At 28.8% G+C, this 22,805-nt stretch overlaps 3 protein-coding genes, 1 non-coding gene and 1 pseudogene across 5 annotated transcripts; 1 reads left to right on the forward strand and 4 right to left on the reverse strand.

Moving 5' to 3' along the window:
• The first annotated feature begins 2,878 nt into the window (after positions 1-2,878).
• Positions 2,879-2,952, forward strand: Trnas-gga (transfer RNA serine (anticodon GGA)). Its single transcript has one exon. It is a non-coding gene; the product is annotated as a tRNA-Ser (tRNA).
• A 3,197-nt stretch (positions 2,953-6,149) lies between these two features.
• LOC145965611 (uncharacterized) lies at positions 6,150-10,992 on the reverse strand (annotated as a pseudogene). The gene is made up of 3 exons (XR_014436768.1): positions 10,323-10,992; positions 6,773-7,032; positions 6,150-6,627 (listed from the first exon to the last, which is right to left on the reverse strand). The product of XR_014436768.1 is annotated as an uncharacterized LOC145965611 (transcript).
• A 705-nt stretch (positions 10,993-11,697) lies between these two features.
• LOC145965368 (mevalonate kinase-like) lies at positions 11,698-14,470 on the reverse strand. The gene is made up of 2 exons (XM_083088860.1): positions 13,309-14,470; positions 11,698-13,163 (listed from the first exon to the last, which is right to left on the reverse strand). Exons 1-2 carry the CDS (start codon positions 14,209-14,211, stop codon positions 12,873-12,875), a joined length of 1,194 nt encoding a protein of 397 aa, XP_082944986.1. The 5' UTR covers positions 14,212-14,470; the 3' UTR covers positions 11,698-12,872.
• Positions 14,471-14,501: 31 nt separating this feature from the next.
• LOC145965369 (mevalonate kinase-like) lies at positions 14,502-18,352 on the reverse strand. Its single transcript, XM_083088861.1, has 3 exons — positions 17,119-18,352; positions 16,640-16,897; positions 14,502-14,577 (listed from the first exon to the last, which is right to left on the reverse strand). The coding sequence occupies exons 1-3, from the start codon at positions 18,010-18,012 to the stop codon at positions 14,545-14,547; spliced, it is 1,185 nt and encodes a 394-aa protein (XP_082944987.1). The 5' UTR covers positions 18,013-18,352; the 3' UTR covers positions 14,502-14,544.
• Positions 18,353-19,491: 1,139 nt separating this feature from the next.
• Positions 19,492-21,424, reverse strand: LOC145965367 (mevalonate kinase-like). The gene is made up of 2 exons (XM_083088859.1): positions 20,407-21,424; positions 19,492-20,262 (listed from the first exon to the last, which is right to left on the reverse strand). Exons 1-2 carry the CDS (start codon positions 21,310-21,312, stop codon positions 20,005-20,007), a joined length of 1,164 nt encoding a protein of 387 aa, XP_082944985.1. The 5' UTR covers positions 21,313-21,424; the 3' UTR covers positions 19,492-20,004.
• Between the last annotated feature and the right edge of the window lie 1,381 nt (positions 21,425-22,805).

The following is a 22,805-nucleotide window of genomic DNA, read 5'->3' on the forward strand; positions in this document are numbered from 1 at the left end:
TTCAATCAAAAGTAACGTCCTTTCCTATTGTTATCCAACACACAAGTTTGAATAATATATATTTTAACTAATTTAAAATTTTATATTACAGACAAAAAAAGAGAACTTATTCTTTCGATCGTTATCTTAAAACGAGCTGTTTCCGTATTATGCCACTCTACGCGTCTCGGTCATGATTGATTTCATTTCAACAATAACAATGTTTTCAAGACGCGAACTTTAATATCGATGTTAAAGTTTCTTAATGCTTCCATCAAAAGTCATTCAAACGTATATGTAAATATATTTATATATATTTGTAAGTAATCAGAAATTAATTAAATGTATCATTTTCTAAATTAAAATTATCCCATTCGCATTGACATAATGTACGTGACATTTAAGCAATATTGCAATATATGTACACAATAACTATTACAAATAAAAATTTACTTTAACTTTGTTAATCAATATAAATGATAAAGATAATCAAAAATGCAATACCTATATTATTCAAACAATATTGTTTAATGGTACTTAATCATATAATTTTGACGTATATGATAAATAGCGTTATCTTTGTTATTTTGCAGATCGCACATACATAAAGCTTAATTCAACTCAATAATACGTATCACGGTACGGAGCAGGATATACTTTTACCTCTTTTCATTCATTTTTTCAAAAATAAATGAAATGAATAAATAATGAATAAATATTGAATGAATAAATTTTCAATATATAAAACTGAAAACAAAAATGGAATAAAGATGATTAATATTTTTTTCTTTATCTCTATTTATTGTACAATTCTAATTCTCTTATAATAATAGATAAAAGTATTTTATGTCATAGCAAAATAACCATTTTCCACATTATTGCATAATGCATTATTATTAAAAATCGCAAGATCGAAATTTCCTATCGCTTTTTAATTCATATATAAATAATAAATATATATATATATATATATAATTCACATATTAATTATATATAATTATTTTTCTATAATTATATATATAATTATGTATTATATAGATTTATAATACATGTATTTATAATTACATATATATATATATATATATATATATATATAAAATTAATAATATATATACATATAATTATAACACATATATAATAATAAATTATGATTTTAATATATTAAATAATTTATAAATTATAAATTTATAATAAGTATATTATAAATAATTCATATATTAATTCAAAACATGCACTTTATCACTATTGCGGTTTCCGTTGTTTTACTAAATCCATGTTAAGTAATAATAAAGAAATAGATAATTTCTTTTAGCAATTTATTAAAATAAGCTTCTTATTGTCATTTTATAAGCTTTATTTATTAACTCTTTTCGTATGTCATTTTATTCGACAGTGATAAAATATACCGAAAATGATCTTTTTTATTATTATGGATTAATAATAAATGCATGTATAACTAATCTATATTGGAACACGAGCCGCCTCCAACGCTTGCTAGCGTCGCGATGCCTTCCGAAACCTTAAAATCCTTAAAGGGGATATAGCTATATTCAATTACCGAAACACCGGGATTTAAAGCGCCGGACAGCTGTGCTGTAAACACCGGGCAAAAAACGCGCCCGATGGGTCGCAAGAACGCGATAACGCGCCGTACTGAGAATCGGGCAAGCGCATCTCGCCCGCACTTTAAATTATATTCTTGCCGGACGTGCATTCTGCGAGCCTTTATTGTCATAAGATCCGTGACGCGTCCGCTGTCAAATTTGTGCACGCAAAGTACCCCGATTATAAGCGACCTGCGCCGATAATAATTTCACGCCGGGAATCCGCCGGTTCGCGGCCCGCGTCGATCGAGATATCGATCTTCCGCCGCATACGCACACACACACACCGAGATCTGCATCACATATACACGCGCATATACACACACACACACACACATTTGTACATATACACAGATACAATAAATCATTACCTTCACACATATACACGTCACCGAATTATTTAATTCCGCCACCTGGATTCGACGGCTATCCGTATAACTTAGATTCCGCGGTAAGAGAAAATCGCAACGTTATACAGCTATGAACATATATCCGCCTAATAAACAATAACAAGTGAATTTTATTTGATAAATTCTATTTTACTAATTCTTTATTAATCATTACAAAAAAAATAATTTAGTACTAATCGACCCACTTTTCATTCAGTAATAGCATTATGCAATTTATAAACTTGAATTATGAATCCTATGTATATCTATTACTTTGCGAACTAAAAAAGACTGCGGTATTTTTTATTGCCTCGCAGTTTTTATCTTGGCAACATCTTTGTTCAATTTGCACTTTTGAAATAAAGGGATAGCATACGAGAGAAGAAACTAATATCGACGTATTCGACATATTTTAGAATATTCAATTAGTCCTTATTTTGAACTTCGTAACTTAATACGGTGTCAATCACAAACAACAAACTTTAATTAAAAGAATATATTAAACAAAAGTGTATGTTGTTCTTCATTTGAAACACTACAGTACTTGAGTTAGTAATTGTAACACAATTTTGTTTACATTTATATATTGTTAGCTATTGTTATTATTTATTTATTTATATAATCGATAAATTTAATATTAATCCTCAATTCGCCACCACCTATGCTAATTACCGTAACAAGGAAATCTTGTGACTCCATGTGTGCGGAAATATTACCAATTTCTTCTTCTGAAATACCCGGTCGTAGCAAAATGTATGCAAATTTCTTTTCACCAATACCTGTAAGTTTTCCCGCGCAACCCTTTCAGGGATCCTCCGTGGCAATCGGCATTGCATCCATCGAGTGAGATACCAACATCACTCTGGAGTCGCATATCTCTGTGTTACAAAGCAGCATTAGGTATGAGGCCTGGATAGCTCAGTGGTCTAGAGCAGTTGCCCGGAAAGCGAAAGTCTCGGGTTCGATTCCCGATCCAGCCACTTGCGCCTCACATATTTTTCTAGTCTGCAAATATTGTTTTCTAGCAATTATTCGTTATGCTGAAAAATGTGTGAATGCTCTCTCCACAGGATATGCGTCAATGCCGTTGCCACGGATGGATTCCGTCGCTCGTTGATCAAATGGGCGTAAAGACACGTCCGACCTCCTCTCACATACATCCCTATCTTTCTCTGGACTACTTCAATGAACTATACACTGTCTTAATAAATTCAAACTAAGAAATAAATCACAATTGAGAAAGATCGAAAAAGATTCGAGCTGAATCTTAGAATCCGCAAGCAACAGCGAGAGTCGATATATTCCGCGAGCAACGGAGAGCGAAAAAAGGCGCGTCGGAGACTTGTCGACAAAAGACGCGGCGCTCCTCGATCGCGGAATATATCGACTCTCGCTGTTGCTTGCGGATTCTAAGATTCAGCTCGAATCTTTTTCAATCTTTCTCAATTGTGATTTATTTCTTAGTTTGAATTTATTAAGACAGTGTATAGTTCATTGAAGTAGTCCAGAGAAAGATAGGGATGTAATTTATATCAATTTATACTCAAGGATGTAATTTATAGGGATGTAATTTATAGGGATGTAATTTATATCAATTTATACTCAAGCCCTTCTCGAAAGATCCCGATTTTTCTTGAACTCGACGGTTACTGAGACAACGTTTAAATTGAACGATCTAACGTGTTATTTGTTGTTATTAGATCTTTCGAGAAGGGCGAGCGCTGTTTTTGGATTTTCGTTGACAAAGCGATATCCCGCTACCGGCTGCCAGGGGCGCCGAATAAACGGTCGGGCCCGCGACTCTCTTTTTAATCGAGTACAATTACTCGAGTCTTAATTTTTGTTCTAAATGCTCGACGAGTTTCGAACATAATTCATTTTATAATTTTAACGCAAGAACTTAACAGTGCTATTTTTATTATTTTATATGGATCACGTTGCATTAAATTTAATTTAATTAAATAAAAGATGTAACATTAACTTCAAAGTCTCAAGAGATTATTCGAAATGGTTTTTTTTTTTTTATTAACCCTTCTTATGAAATTTTACTCTATAAAACTCAAAATTTAAACAAGAATGTGCAATACAGACCGTTTAAGGTGATAAAATATTGCACGTGTCTAAGGAAGAGGATGTAATCATCGACCACCAAATTAAAATTTTCGCCGGAAATAAAGTTTGCAATAATTTGAAAAGGTATGTCTAACGATATATCGACATCAGGGAATTCTATCTTAATGATTCTTGATTCTAGAGGTAGTTGGTGGAATTTGAGGGTGATACGAAGATCTATTCTGCTACAACATGTTTACCATACATTGCCAAAGGTTCTCTGAGGTATAAAATAACTCTGCCTGGTGCAGAAACTTTAAATTCAATCTTTTCCAATTTTTTAGCGTCGTCCATTTTTTCTTACGAATAAAAATCTCTACTCTTTAAAAAGATCAATAAGTATTAAATAATAAGTCGCAAGAGATAAACCTGAGTACTGGAGTTCTTCTTTTGAGATTTATCAAAATTATAAAATAATATTTATGTAACATGAAGAAAATCACCGAGATCGTAGACCATAGATATTTCACGCTCTTTCTACGTTTTATATAAATTAGAAATGCGTCGGTTATGTGTGACAAAAATGATTTCTTCAATATTAAATTTTTATTCCGTACACAAAAGACACAAAAGACACGCTTACAATTTAATCAGATTTTCGTTCTTTATTGTTGTTTATCATTGTGTTGTTAACAGAAATTATAAATTGTCTTTGCTTCTATTTTTATACTTTACATATAAAAAAAGTTTATATAATACATTTTAATTATAACTATTAAAATTTTATAACACATATGGACAAAGCGAAAGAAAAGATATGAAAATGATTCGACAACATTCGTTTCTGCACAAAACATTCCTTATATTTCGTGTCGTACAATTTCAATTATAAAATAATTTACGTCAAAGTACATTTTCTTTGTATTTGCATAATTCGCGTCTTGATCGTTACTGATTTCGTTTTAATAACAATAGCAGCGCTCTGAAATCGTGAATCTAAACATCGATTACAATGTTGAACGTTCTATTTAACTTTAATGTACTTTAATAAGAAAATATTCACAAAACTTACACATAATCTGAAAATTTGAAAATAATATATTATTTGTAATGTGTAAAAGTTAAATAAATTGTCATTATTTTATTTGTACTGATGCAATTTATGTGATATATTACATATCTACGTTTCGCAGTACATGTATAAATGTATCTACATTTTTCGGATGGAATATTTTATGCAAATACAAATAAAATATACTTTGACTCAAATTATTTTGTAATTGAAATAAAATACTCGTACATTGAATTACATCATTTAATAGAATTCGATTATGTAATTTTGATGCAAACGATAAGCAGCGCCACCCTTGTCATTTTTAGATTGCATTGCGTAAAGCTTAATTCGAATTTATTAAGAATAAGTAAAATGCAGCATCTCGATTAAATCTCGAGAGTAAAAATCCAGAAAAGAATAATGATGCTTTGTCTATTAATTTTTTTACATGCATATATACATATATATAAAATTTAAGTATATAAAATTCCTCCAGTCTGTAAAATAAAAAAATAAAATGAACACATTTTTCTCTTTTACTATAATTTATTAGCAACGCATATTTCCGTAATAGTAATTTAAAAGTTTGAATATGTACACGTTTACTATATTTGTTCAGCTGATACGCACTTTGTTATTTTTGAAAAATTTTTATTCCTTCACTGCATATATCGATTGATAACGTTATACGCGAGAAAGCATAAATGTTTCTTACAAAATAATATTAGTATAAGTTGGCTTTCTTATATGTCCTACTATTTGCGTTTGTTAAAATGTACCAAAAAAATCATCCTTTTCATTATCTTGCATCTTTTTTTATGCACATCTTTGTTTTTTACATATTCAAAAGTAGACTATATAATAATAGACTATATAATAATCAATCGAAATATACACAGCTATTTATTAACAAAATGAAAAGAGTCATTATAAAAATGAAATCTATGAAATGAAATGTCATTAGCCCTCTAATCAATCTACATTATCGAAAATCACCAAATGGAGTGGCATATAAAAAATTAATTGTATTGACAAAGTTTACAATAAAAATATTTACAGTAACTCCTCGCTTATAATTTCATAATTTAATATGATATCATTGAAAGAAGAAAAATTAAGGAACAAAAAAATATATAAAATTGTGTATTGTTTTTCCTTCCTCTTATAAAAAATATAACTATAATATTATAAAATTTGTAATTTCACTACATTGTTTTCGCTTAGTTATTAAGATTTAATTAATCATATTATTTAATTATTTATGTGGAATTTTAATGTACCTAGTCAAGTCGCACTCCCATGCAAGATAATGTAATAATTTCGCCAGAAAAACCTTTTTCCGTCAAGCGCCTCGTAAGATTATATACTCTACTGTTGTGTTCTTCTGATGCATGATAATTCGGCGGTAATAGAATTATTACATTCCTAGCTCCATCTCCTGTGAGTTTTCCCTTGAATCCACAATTTTTGCAATTGAACAAATAGTATCGAAATTCGAATGCGACAAATCCAAATTCCATAGCAAATCTTGATTCAAGGAAAGGTTAGTCTGCAAAGCATTAAAAAATTTAAATAAAAAAAAAACATAATTTGCATTTATGAATAATGATGTATGCGAGATTATTATAAATGCAAAAACAACTATATCAAACTATACAATGAAATAATTCGCAATGAAATGAAACAAGACTTACCTGTAGATTTTCATATAATCCTTCTAATGATTGTAAATCCGTGTTTGTTCCCTGATCCCTGATTATACGGAGTATTGTAACAATCTCTTGCGATATGACATTGATCCTGTCTAAAAGGACATTGACGGCGTTACCATATGTACATTTCATGTCGGCCAGTTGTTTCATCCGTTGACTCTTATCTAGGCAAATTTTTGCATCAACAAGCATAATATACATTTCTGGCGTATCTATAATTTCACTCTGGATGTTTAGCGGTTCTCAGTTTAGCGGTTATACAATCTTTTCACGTGCACTTGACCACGCGATTAACAATGAACGCTGGTCTTGGCAGTTCGACGTCGTTCGCGACATGTCTCGCAGCGTGCTTTTTACATTGGTCGTGTCTGCAGAAAGGTGACCACAGTGAATTTATTTTGGAAGAATTGGGACGAATTTCGGCATACGTGATGTCCTCTGAGGAAGTTATACAGAATTATGTGTTCAAGCAGGATCACATCGTGTGCACACACGGTCGTGTAACAGAGTTTCAATATAGAGAACCGCTAAACATCCAGAGTGAAATCATAAATACGCCAGAAATGTATATTATGCTGGTTGATGCAAAAAGGTTTTCTCCGTATAAGATGACTCTGCCTGGTGCAGAAACTTCGAATCCTTTTCAATTTTTTAGCGTCGTCCATTTTTTCTTACGAATAAAAATCTCTACTGTCTAAAAAGATCAATAAGTATTAAATAATAAGTCGTAAGAAATAAATCTGATTACTTCAGTTTTTTTATAGAAATTTATCAGAATTAAATAATATTTATGTAACATGAAGAAAGTCACCGAGACCGTAGATCATAGATATTTGTCGCTCCTTTTACGTTTTATATAAATTAGAAATACATCGGCTATGTGTGACAAAAATAATTTCTTCAATATTGAATTTTTATTCTGTACACAAAAGACACGCTTACAATTTAATCAGATTTTCGTTCTTTATTGTTGTTTACCATTGTGTTGTTAACAGAAATTATAAATTGCTTCTATTTTTAATAGAAGCAATTTATAATTTCTTTCTATTCTATAATTACATTATAATAATACATTATAATAATACATTATAATTTTAACTATTAAAATTTTATAATTTTTTATGAGCGACGAAAAAAGAATTATGAAAATTATTCGAGAACATTCGTTTCCGCACAAAATACTGTACTATATTTCGTGTTGTACTGTACAATCTCATGTTCTAATGCAGACTGATTTCGTTTCAATAACAATAACAACGCTACGAAATAAATCTAAATATCGCGCGATTACAATGTCAAAACTTCAATATTTCAATGAGTTGTTATAACTGCGCGAAATGTGTATATATTATAAGCATTATATAATATATAATATTATATATTATAATAATATATTATAATAATGTTATTATATGATATAATAATATTATAGATTATAAATTATGATAATAATAATATTATATTTTATAAACATTATTTTTAAAGATATGTTACATGCAATATGACAAACAAATTATCATTATTTATTTGCATTAATTGTATGTGATTTATATATTATGATGATACTTATATATTATCGCTTTACAGTAAATGTACAAATGCGTGTATATATATATATGTATATATATACATGTATGTATGTGTATGCATATATGCATGTGTATGTATATATGTATATATATTTTATGTAGCAGATGCAAAAAACAATAAAAAACGAAAGAGAAATTTGATATAGATCATTTTTTAATTAATGTCTGAAATAAAAACGCAATACTCGCATATCGACTTATATCATTTAATATAATTCGATCAAAATAAAATTATGATGCAAGAGGTAAGCAACATTTTCCTTGTCATTTTATGGATAAAGCTTAGTTCGGTTAGAAATAATAAGTACAGTGTACCACTAATTCCGAGTGAAAAGGCAATTTCGGAGTAAAATAGCGATACTTGTTCTGCAATAACTTTTTTCACGAATAGATAAAATTTCAACTTATAAAGTTAAAGATAAAATAAAAACATAAAATGAATATTTTTTTCTCTTTTGTCATTTCTGCGGATTGCACAAATATCAATAGTAAATTAAAAAGGTAATAATATTTCCACTGGCCACATTATCAAATATTAATGCAGAAAAACATTTCATTGTCATTTTTCCATTCAATTAACGCGATAATTCATATATTTGTTCAATGAACACGCGCTTTATTATCCTTCTAAGATTCCTGTTTCTTTCTCACAATCATTAATAAAAAATGATAAAAATATTATTATTATTAAAAATATGATTAAGTTAGAAAGCATGAATACTTATCTCTTATATAATAACTTGAAATAATATATATATATATTTATTTAAATTAATAATAATAATAAAAATAATTAATATTTATTTAAATAAATATATTAAAGCAATATATTTATAAATAATTTGAAATAAATTCGTTTTTTCGAACGTCATTACTCGTGTCTGATCATATGGATTGGAAAAATATATTGAAGAATTTCTTTTTTACCTTGCACGAATAAATGTATAATAATGAAATTGTAATGGCATAAGAAAAAAAACAATTTATTTTCGATAAACAAATTTTGCAACAAATATATCGCCCAAAGTGACATCGCTTATAATTTTATAAAATTGAATACGATATCACATCGAAAGAACAGAAATTTTAACACAGAATACATTATATAAAACTGAATATTGTGTGTTCATTTTTTCTTACTTATAATGCCGCAATTCAAATTGATAATTATTTTATTTTATATATATATATATATATATATATATATATATATATATATATATATATATAACACTATTCGTTATTATATAATTAAATTGATTATTTTAATACGAATCATCAATTCTTACTCCACTACAACTCATGCTAGTCTTTGTGGCATAAAAACCCAGGCTCATTAGGTGTGCCGAAAGCATCATGACATCTTCATCTATTGCATCTGGCGGCAATAAAATACATACATATCTTCCACCAAAATTTGTAATTTTTCCCGCAAAACCATATTCTTTCACAATCTCACAAATAATATCAATATTTGGATGTGACAATTTCAAGAGACGAAGATATGATTGATGTAATAGAACGAAGCGCTGTAAAGCAAAATTAAGAAATCTAAATTAGAAATGGTACACAGCTACCAATGAATAATCATCGATTTGAAATTGTTGTAATCACAAAGCTATTCAAAATACGTAAGAAAGTAAATCAAAAATAGAAAAAGAAACTTACATCCAATGCTTCATATGCAATCTGTAACTGTAATTGTTTTGTTGAAAAATTGCTTTTTTGAATATAATCAATATTTGTAAGCTCATTACAAGCCTCTTCTGATATACAATTGATACTATTCAAAATCATATTAAAAATCGTAGGATTGGAAAATTTCATCTCTGCCAATCTCTTCATTTGTTCGAATTTATTTTGGCGAATTCTTGAGTCGATCAGCAGAATTTTTATTTCTGGTACGTCCAGAATCATCTTAAAATAGGAGTCTGTCCAATTACCGCGTCGAAATTGTATTATTTGGCCGTATGAGCACACTTCGTTGTCAATATTGCTTACATAGTTTTGTAGAATTTCCTCGCAATACCAAATACGATCCGAGATTTTTGTTAAATCCTCATCACTAAATACGTCGATTCCTTCTTGCAGGCGTGCCCAATATAAAAAGCATGCCGCGAGACATGCCGCGAACGATGTTGAACTGCCCAGACCAGCGCGCATAGATAATTGCGAAGTCAGGCACACGTGGAAAGATTTTGCACTTAGTCTCTCGTTTAAAATAGTATAAATAAACAGGAAAAAAAATGTTTGTAAACTAAATCTTTGCTCGTTTGTGCTCCACATGCCATTTACTGTGATAAAATATTGCACGTGTATAAGCAACAAGATGTATTCTTCTATGAAGAGATTAGTGTTATCATTATTATTAAAAAAAAAATTTAGGACATGTTCTAGAGATAAATTCAAGTATAAATCGACATCAGGAAAATCTATCTTAATGATATCTTTTTGATTATCAATTATTTCGCAAAATTTAAGCGTTGTTCGAAGATCTATGCTGGCTGATACAACATTTTTTCCATACATCGCTAAAGGTTCTCCACATAAAATTATTCTGCCAGGTGCAGAAACTTTAAATTCAATCTTTTCCAATTTTTTAGCGTCGTCCATTTTCTTTACGAATAAAAATCTCTACTCTCCAAAAAGATCAATAAGTATTAAATAATAAGTCGTAAGAGATAAACCTGAGTACTGCAGTCCTTCTATTGATTTATCAGAATTAAATAATATTTATATAACATAAAAAAGGTCATCGAGACCACAGACCATAAATATTTGCCGCTCCTATTTCATTTTATATAAGTTAGAAATGTGTCCGCTTTGTATGACAAAAACAATTCTTCAATATCGAATTTGTATTCTACATAAAAAATGCACATACAATTTAATCAGATTTTCGTTCTTTTCGTTCTTTCGTTGATTTTTATTGTTAACAGGAATTATAAATTGTCGTTGCTTCTATTTTTATGCTTCACATACAAAAAAAGTTTATATAATACATTCTAATTTTAACTATTAAAATTTTATAATATATATGGACAACGCGCGAAAAAAAAGATATGAAAATTATTCGATAACATTCATCACCGCACAAAACACTGTTTATACTTGTGTCGTACAATTTCGCGTCTTGATCGTTACTGATTACGTTTTAATAACAAAAGCAACGCTCTGAAACCGTGAATCTAAACATCGATTACAATGTTGAACGTTCTCTTTATCTTTAATATACTTTAATAAGAAAATATTCACAAAACTTACACATAATCTGAAAATTTGAAAATAATATATTATTTGTAATGTGTAAAAGTTAAATAAATTGTCATTATTTTATTTGTACTGATACAATTTATGTGATATTTACATATCTACGTTTCGTAGTACATGTATAAATGTATCTACATTTTTCGGATGTAATATTTAATGCAAATACAAACAAAATATACTTTGACGCAAATTATTTTGTAATTGAAATAAAATACTCGTACATTGAATTACATCATTTAATAGAATTCGATTATGTAATTTTGATGCAGACGATAAGCAGCTCTGACCTTTGTTATTTTTAGAATGCATTGCGTAAAGCCTAATTCGATTAATAATAAGTAAAATGCATCATCTCGATTACATCTCGAGAATGAAAATCAAGAAAAGGATAATGATGCTTCGTCCGTTAATTTTTTTACATGCATATATACATATATATAAAATTTGAGCCTATAAAATTCCTCCAGTCTATAAAATAAAAAAATGAACACTTTTTCTCTTTTACTATCTATTAACAACGCATATATCTGTAATAGTAATTTAAAGATTTGAATATATATGTACACGTTTACTATATTTGTTCAGCTGATACGCACTTTGTCATTTTTGAAAAATTTTTATTCCTTCACTGCATATATCGAATGATAACGTTATACGCGAGAAAGCATAAATGTTTCTTACAAAAAAATATTAGTATAAGTTGGCTTTCTTATATGTCCTATTATTTGCGTTTGTTAAAATGTATCAAAAAAATTATCTTTCTCGTTTATCTTGCATTTTTTGATGCACATCTTTACACATTCTTATTACGTATTCAAATGTAGACTATATAATCAATCGAAATATACACAGCTATTTATTAATAAAATGAAAAGAGTCATCATAAAAATGAAATCTATGAAATGAAAAGTCATTAGTCTTCTAATCAATCTACATTATCGAAAACCCAAATGGAATGACATATAAAAAATTAATTGTTTTGACATAGTTTACAATAAAATTATTTACAGTAACTCCTCGCTTATGACTTCATAATTCAATATGATTGATTTAATTTAATATGGTATTATTGAAAGAAGAGAAATTAGAAAACAAAGAAAATATATAAAATTGTGTGTTGTTTCTCCTTCCTCGATTATAAAAAATATAACTATAATATTATAAAATTCGCAATTTCACTACATTGTTTTCGCTTAGTTTAATTAATCATATTATTTAATTATTTATGTGCGATTTTGATGTATCTGGTCAAGTCGCACTCCCGTGCAAGATATTGTAATAATTTTGCCAGAAAAACCTTTTTCCGTCAAGCGCCTCGTAAGATTATTTACTCTACTGTTGTGTTCTTCTGATGCATGATAATTCGGCGGTAATAGAATTATTACATTCCTAGCTCCATCTCCTGTGAGTTTCCCCTTGAATCCACAAGTTTTTGCAATCGAACAAATAGTATCGAAATTCGAATGCGACAAATCCAAATTCCATAGCAAATCTTGATTCAAGGAAAGGTTAGTCTGCAAAGCATTAAGAAATTTAAATCAAAAAACAACATAATTTCCATTGATGAATAATGATGTATGCGAGATTATTATAAATGCAAAAACAACTATATCAAACTATACAATGAAATAATTCGCAAAGAAATGAAACAAGACTTACTTGTAGATTTTCATATAATCCTTCTAATAATTGTAAATCCATCTTTGTTCCCTGATCCCTGATTATACGGAGTATTGTAACAATCTCTTGCGATACGACATTGATCCTGTCTAAAAGGTCATCGACGGCGTTCCCATATCTACATTTCATGTCGGCCAGTTGTTTCATCCGTTGACACTTATCTAGGCAAATTTTTGCATCAACCAGCATAATATACATTTCTGGCGTATTTATGATTTCACTCTGGGTGTTTAGCGGTACTCTATATTGAAACGCTGTTACACGACCGTGTGTGCACACGATGTGATCCTGCTTGAACACATAATTCTGTATAACTTCCTCCGAGGACATCACGTATGTCGAAATTCGTTTCAATTCTTCCGGAGTAAATTCATTGTGGTGACCTTTCTGCAGACACGACCAATGTAAAAAGCACGCTGCGAGACATGTCGCGAACGACGTCGAACTGCCAAGACCAGCGCTGATTGTTAATTGCGTAGTCATGTGCACGTGAAAAGATTGTATAACGAGTTCTTCATTCTGGGCGATAAACAATAGGAGGAAAAAGAAAGTTTGTAAGCTAAATCTCTGCTCATATGTGATCCATAAACCGTTTAAGGTGATAAAATATTGCACGTGTCTAAGGAAGATGATGTAATCATCGACCACCGAATAAAAATTCTCGCCGGAAATAAAGTTTGTAATCATTCGTAAAGGTATGTCTAATGATATATTGACATCGGGGAATTCTATCTTAATGGTTCTTGACTCTGGAGGTAGTTCGTTGAATTTGAGCGTGGTACGAAGATTTAAGCTGGCCGCCACAACTTGTTTTCCATACATCACCGTATGCTCTCCGCATAAGATAATCCTACCCGGTGCCGAAATTTGAAATGTAGTCATACTTTCTGCGTATCAAAATCTCTACTTTGTCCAAAGATCGATGCAGCGTTTCGTTATAAGATTTTAAATCCGCAACTTTTAGAGATAAATATTAGAAAATATATTTTTATGTATATAATTTGATGTGAAAAGAGGTCATCGAGAAAATATTTGTTGGTTTTATATAAGTTGAAGGTGCATAACGTCAGATATGTATAACAAAAATAACGTGTCACTAATACATTATCGAATTATACCGATACGAAACAAAAAAAGTTCACTTAGATCCAATCGGATTCTAATTCCTTCAAATTGCTTTTATTCTCTGCGAACTAAAATCTTCTAAATCCTCTGTCACAATTCGTCTTCGTTTCTTCTATCAAGATTCTACACAAGTTTGAGAATACAATATATTTACTATTAAACTATTAAAATTATTTATATTATAGAAAATGAGGAGCCACTAATATTAAAAATTATTTCAGACGTTTCCGCTAGGTTTTGATGTTGTTCAAGCCGCGTTTCGATCATGACTGATTTTGTCTCATGAAATTCTCAAGCAATAACAGCGCTCCGAATATGCGAACCAAAATATTGACAAGGTTGAAGTTTTTGAAGAAGAATTATACTAATTACTAAATGTATTTACTTTTTTCACATAATCTGACATCATATATTATTTGCAATGTTAGAATCAAACAAATTGTCAAATATTATATAAATGCATTGATACAATTTACCTACTTTTTTATTATCACAGTTTTACACACAATATATATATGTATATATATATATATATATATATATATATATATATATATATTAACATTATATATATATATATATATATATATATATATATTTATTTAAATTAATAATAATAATAAAAATAATTAATATTTATTTAAATAAATATATTAAAGCAATATATTTATAAATAAATTGAAATAAATTCGTTTTTTCGAACGTCATTACCCGTGTCCGATCATATGGATTGGAAAAATATATTGAAGAATAATTTCTTTTTTACCTTGCATAAATAAATGTATAATAATGAAAATGTAATGGCATAAGAAAAAACAATTTATTTTCGATAAACAAATTTTGCAACAAATATATCGCCCAAAGTGACATCGCCTAATTTTATAAAATTGAATACGATATCACATCGAAAAGACAGAAATTTTAACACTGAATACATTATATAAAACTGAATATTGTGTGTTCATTTTTTCTTACTTATAATGCCGTAATTCAAATTGATAATTATTTTATTTCTCACATTTATATGTACATATATATATATATATATATATATATATATATATATATAGCACTACTTGTTATTAGGTATCTACATTTTTCGGATGTAATATTTTATGCAAATATTACATTCAAAGAAAATATACTTTGACTCAAATTATTTTATAATTGAAATAAAATAGTACTCGTACAATGAATTACATCATTTAATAGAATACGATTATGTAATTTTGATGCAGACGATAAGCAGCACTGCCCTTGTTATTTTTAGATTGCATTGCGTAAAACTTAATTCGATTAATAATAAGTAAAATGCAGCATCTCGATTAAATCTCGAGAGTAAAAATCCAGAAAAGGATAATGATGCATTGTCTATTAATTTTTTTACGTGCATATATACATATATATAAAATTTCAGTCTGTAAAATTCCTCCAGTCTATAAAATAAAAAAATGAACACCTTTCTCTTTTTCCATCTATTAACAACGCATATATCTGTAATAGTAATTTAAAGATTTTAATATATATGTACACGTTTACTATATTTGTTCAGCTGATACGCACTTTGTTATTTTTGGAAAATTTTTATTCCTTCACTGCATGTATCGATTGATAACTTTATACGCGAGAAAGCATAAACGTTTTTCACAAAAAAATACTAGTACAAGTTGACTTTCTTATACGTCCTACTATTTGCGTTTGTTAAAATGTATCAAAAAAATCATCTTTCTCGTTTATCTTGCATTTTTTGATGCACATCTTTATTTTTTATGTATTTAAATGTAGACTGTATAATCAATCGAAATATACACAGCTATTTAATAATAAAATGAAAAGAGTTACTATAAAAATGAAATCTATGAAATGAAAAGTCATTAGTCCTCTAATCAATCCACATTATCGAAAACCCAAATGGAATGACATATGAAAAATTAATTGTTTTGACAAAGTTTACAATAAAAATATTTACAGTAACTTCTCGCTTATAACTTCATAATTTAATATGATATCATTGAAAGAAGAGAAATTAAGGAACAAAAAAATATATAAAATTGTGTATTGTTTTTCCTTCCTCGATTTAAAAATATATAACTATAATATTATAAAATTTGCAATTTCACTACATTGTTTTCGCTTAGTTTAATTAATCATATTATTTAATTATTTATGTGCGATTTTGATGTACCTGGTCAAGTCGCACTCCCGTGCAAGATATTGTAGTAATGTCGAACAAAAAATCTAGTTCCGTCAAGCTCCTCTTAAGTTTAGGCATTTTAAAGCTGTATTGATAATTCGGCGGTAATAGAATCATTACATTCCTAGCTCCATCTCCTGTAAGTTTCCCCTCGTATCCACAGATTTTTGCAATTGAACAAATAATATTGAAATTCAAATGCGACAAATTCAACTCATGTAGCGAATTTTGATTCCAGGAAAATTTATTCTGAAAAGCATTAAGAAATTTAAATAAAAAAACAACATAATTTCCATTTATGAATAATGATGTATTCGAGATTATTTTAAATGCAAAAACAACTGCATCAAATACATATATATATATATATATGTGTGTGTGTGTGTGTGTGTGTGTGTGTGTGTGTGTGTGTGTGTGTGTGTGTGTGTGATACAATGAAATAATTCGCAAAGAAACGAAACAAGACTTACCTTTAGATATTTATATAATCTTCGTAATGATTGTAAATCCGCGTTTGTTCCCTGATCCCTGACTATACGGAGTTTTCTAACAATCTCTTCCGATATGACATTGATCGTGTTTAAATAAACATCGAAGGCGTTGCCATCTCTAGATTTCATGTCGGTCAGTTGTTGCATCTGTTGACTCTTATCTAGGCAAATTTTTGCATCAACCAGCATAATATGCAGTTCTGGCGTATTTATGATTTCATTCTGGTATTGCAATTCTTTATATCGAAGTGCTGTTACACCACCGTGTGTGCACACGATGTGATCCTGCTTGAACTCCGGTATCATTTTCTCATAGGACATCACGTATGCCGAAATTCGTTTCAATTCTTCCGGAGTAAATTCATTGTGGTGACCTTTCTGCAGACACGACCAATGTAAAAAGCACGCTGCGAGACATGTCGCGAACGACGTCGAACTGCCAAGACCAGCGTTCATTATTAATCGCGTGGTCAAGTGCACGTGAAAAGATCGTATAACGAGTTTCTCATCCTGGGCGATAACCCATAAGAGGAAAAAGAAAATTTGTAAGCTAAATTTCTGCTCAAATGTACTCCATAAACAGTTTGAGCTGATAAAATATTGCACGTGTCTAAGGAAGGCGGGATAATGATCGATCACCAAATGAAAATTCTCGCCGTGAATAAAGCTTGTAATCTTTTCTAAAGGTATCACTAACGATATACCGACTTTAGGCAACTCTATCCTAACGGTTCCTGGCTCTAGAGGTAGTTCATAGAAATTGAGGGTGGTACGAAGATTTAAGCTGGCCGCCACAACTTGTTTTCCATACATCACCGCATGATCTCCGCATAAGAAAACCCTACCCGGTGCCGAAATTTGGAATGTAGTCATACTTTCTGCGTTTCAAAATCTCTACTTCGTCAAAAGATCGATGCAGCGTTCGTTATAAAATTTTAAATCCGCAACTCTTAGAGATAAATATTAGAAAATATATTTTTATGTATACAATTTTATGTGAAAAGAGGTCATCGAGAAAATATTTGTTGTTTTTAAATCAGTGCGTAACGTCAGATATGTATAACAAAAGTAACGTGTCACTAATACATTATCAAATTATACCGATAAAAAACAAAAAAAGTTTACTTAGATCCAATCGGATTCTAATTCTTTGCAATTGATTTTATTCTCTGCGAACTAAAATCTTCTGAATCCTCTGTCATAATTCGTCTTCGCTATTTCTATCGAGATTGCAGACAAGTTTGAGAGAATACAATATATTTACTATTAAACTATTAAAATTAAAATTATTTATATCATAGAAAAAGAGGAGCCACTAATATTAAAAATTATTTGAGACGTTACCGCTAGGATTTCATGTTATACAAGCTGTGTTTCGATGACTAATTTTGCCTTGTGAAATTCTCAAACAATAATAGCGCTCCGAATATGCGAACCAAAATATTGACTACATGGTCGAAGTTTTTCAAGAAGAATCATACTAAATGTATTTACTTTTTATACATAATCTGACATCATATTTTATTTGCAATGTTAAAATCAAACAAATTGTCACATATTATATAAATTGCATTGATGCAATTTACCTACTTTTTCATTGTCGCAGTTTTACACACAATATATATGTATATAAGAAAAATATGCTTTGACGTCGATTATTACATAATTAAGATGTATCATAAAAGATAGTATTAGCTGTATTTTGAATTATATTGTTTATCTGTTTAATATAATTATATAATTTTGATACACATAAGAATAAGCAGCGCTCTCGTTATTTTATAAATGGCATTGTGTAAATTCGATTAAGTAAAATGCATCATCAACTCCGGCTCGAAAGTCAAAATCCAAAGCAGGATGATGATACTTTTTTACTAACTTTACTTACAAATAGATGAAATTCTAAACTATAAAAAAATACAGGTAAAACATAAAAATTATTTTTTTTTGAGCTTTATCTTTACGCAATATGCAAGTCTATATATAATTGTAGTTTACGTAATAATATATAAATATCTATATTATGTATAATACATCACAATGTACGTAATAATATAAATATTTTTCATATTATTATGACGTATTAATAACATTATTTTTCGCCATCTTATGTGATAATTCGACAAACATGTATTTTGGTACTTTTACTACTATTAAATTCCTACTTTTTATTACAACCATATTTAATGATGATGTTAAGACAACAAAAACACGTATAAATATTTTTTTTACAAAATATAGAAAATATTTTTAAGAAATTAGTTTTTTCCTATATCATTATGCTTGTTTTCTGTAATATAGATTGATAAAAAATATACCAAAGAAATTTATGGCATTTTAATTTTCCCTTCTTTTTGTTATCCTTATTAGTAAATTATAATTAATAAAATAATTAATAAATACCATAAAATAATCTACGTATACTTTACACTACCGAAAGTAAGCTATATGCATGTTCAATCAGATATACAATTAATTCAACAATTTATTAATCGAAAAAAGATCTTCGGTATATTTTTTTTGTGTATAACTTGACAAGATACGATCGTTTTTTGATCAATCTATCTTGTCCATCGCGAGTGAGATAATATACGAAAAACTAATTTTTTAAATGTATTTTACAATAAAAATATTAACAGTGTGATTGCAACCTTCTAATTTTATAATTCAATACGGCATCAAGTAGACAAGAAGAAACCAAGAATTTCTAATATAATAGAATATATTGTATATTATTTGTTCTTTTCCATTTATATCACGTCGCATTTAAATTGAAATCTTATATTATTCATACTTAATGTTAATTATTCATATTAATTAAACTATTGTTAATTATTCGTACTGTTCATACAACTGACAATTTTTCTATACCTCGTCAAGTTTCACACCATTACAACTTACGCTAGTCATTCTAACAGTAAAACCTTCCATTATTAAATATGTCGAAAGATTTATGATGTTTTCTCTTGGAGTATTCGGTGGTAACGGGATATATGCATATCCATCAAAACCTGTGAGTTTTCCCACGAATCCATTATTTCTCGCAATTAAACATATAGTATCTAACTCGGGATGTGATAAACCTGATCTATAAAGTATAGTTTGATTCGATAAAATGGACATCTGAAAATCGTTAAGAAATCTAAATTAGAAAACAATATTATTTATATCAGATTATTATGTATTTGCAAATCTTTTAAATCTTTTGGCATTGCACGAAAATATATAACAAAGTAATATAAAAAAATTATCAAAAAATATACTTACTCCTAACAATCTGTACGAATCGTATAATTGTTGCAAATTGTTATTATTCTGGCTATTATTAATTGCTACGAGTCTGATGCAGGTTCGTTTCGATATTTTGTCGATTGTACGCAAAAAATAATCGCTCTCGTCGGGATCAGAATGTCTCATTTGTGCCATTCGCATCATCTGTTCGTATTTATTCCGACGAATTCTCGAATCAATCAATAAAATTTTAATTCTCGGCACTTGCAATAATTTAACATTACAATCTAATGGATTTTGATACTGAGCTCTTAATACTTGGCCATATATGCACACGTTATTATCAATCCCAAACATATAGTTTGGTACAACTTTTTCACAGATCGTAACATATAACATGATTTTTTCTAATTCATAGTCATCAAAATCATTGTGAGTACCCTTCTGCAGACATGACCAATGTAGAAAGCATGCCGCGAGACATACCGCGAACGATGTCGAACTGCCAAAACCAGCGTTGATCGGTAATTGTGTAGCCAAGCGCACGTGGAAAGATTTTATATCGAGTTGTTCTTGATGAGCAATGTAAAGAAACAGGAAAAGAAATGTTTGCAAACTATATCTCTGCTCATATGTACTCCATAAACCGTTTAAGGTGATAAAATATTGCACATGCTTATGCAATACAATATCGTCTTCAACCAGAAGAAGGAAATTATCAGTAAAAAAGAAATTTAGAATTAATTCCAAAGATAAGTTCAATGATAGATTGACATCAGGGAACTCAATCTTAATAATGTTTCTTGGATCATCAATTAATTCAACAAATTTAAGAGTGGTACGAAGATCTAAGCTGGCTGCCACAACATGTTTTCCATACATCATCACGTGTTCTCCACATAACATCATTTTACCTGGTGCGGAAACTTTAAATTTAATCATTTTTTTACGATTAAAAATATCTACTCTTCAATAAAATTCAGATTCAATAGATTCAATCACAAGTATCATCCTTTCCTATTGTTATCGTAATAACAAGAATTATTCTCGCTTCTTCTTTCAAGCCCTCACAAAGTCTGAATAATATATATTATAATTAATTTAAAATTTTATATTACAAACAAAAAGGAGAACTTATTTTAACGTTCCTTACCCCAAAAAGAGTTTTTCCCGTGTTATATACTACTACGTGGTATCGTTCGCGGTATGTCTCGGTCGTGACTGATTTCATTTCAACAATAACAATGTGTTCAAGGCGCGAACTTCAATATCGATGTTAAAGTTTCTTAATGCTTTCATCAAAAATCATTCAAACGTATGTGTGAATATATTTATATATATTTGTAAATAATCAGAAAATAATTAAATGTATCTTTTTCAATTAAAATTATCTCATTCGCATTGATATAATGTACATGATATTTAAGCAATATTGCAATATATGTACACAATATCTATTACAAATAAAAATTTACACTTTAACTTTGTTAATCAATATAAATGATAAAGATAATCGAAAATGCAATACCTACATTATTCAAACTATGTATTGTTTAATAGAACTTAATTATATGTATAATTTTGACGTAAGAAATAAATAACGTTATTTTTGTTATTTCGCAGATCGCATTTGTACATACATAAAGATTAATTCAACTCAATAATACGTATCACGGTACGAAGCAGGATATAATTTTACCTCTTTTCATTCATTTTTTTTAAAATAGATAAATTTTCAATCTGTAAAACTGAAAACAAAAATGGAATAAAGATGATTAATATTTTTTTCTTTATCTCTATTTATTGTATAATTCTAATTCTCTTGTAATAATACATAAAGGTATCTTATATCGTCGCAAAATTTTTCACATTATTGCATAACGCATTATTATTAACGCAAAATCGAAGTTTGCTGTCGCATTTGTATAATTCATATATAATTAATAAATAATTCACATTTTAATTATATATCATTATTTTCATATAATTATATATATAATTGTCACTAATATATAATAATAAATTATGATTTTAAATATATTAAATAATTTATAAATTATAAATGTATAATAAGTTATAAATAATTCATATATTAATTCGAAACATGCACTTTATTATCACTATTATCCGTTTCCATTGTTTTATTAAATCCACGTTAATAATATAGAAATAGATAAATTTTTTAGCAATTTATTAAAATAAGCTTCTTATTGTCATTTTATAAGCTTTATTTATTAACTCTTTTCGTATGTCATTTTATTCGACAGTGATAAAATATACCGAAAATGATCTTTTTTATTATTATGGATTAATAATAAATGCATGTATAACTAATCTATATTGGAACACGAGCCGCCTCCGACGCTTGCTAGCGTCGCGACGCCTTCCGAAATCTTAAAATCCTTAAAGGGGATATAGCTATATTCAATTACCGA

The sequence above is a fragment of the Camponotus vicinus genome, unplaced genomic scaffold (genome assembly GCF_025532165.1).
Source record: "Camponotus vicinus isolate PSW18456_S1 unplaced genomic scaffold, iyCamVici1.0 SCAF_14, whole genome shotgun sequence".
Classification (NCBI taxonomy): domain Eukaryota; kingdom Metazoa; phylum Arthropoda; class Insecta; order Hymenoptera; family Formicidae; genus Camponotus; species Camponotus vicinus.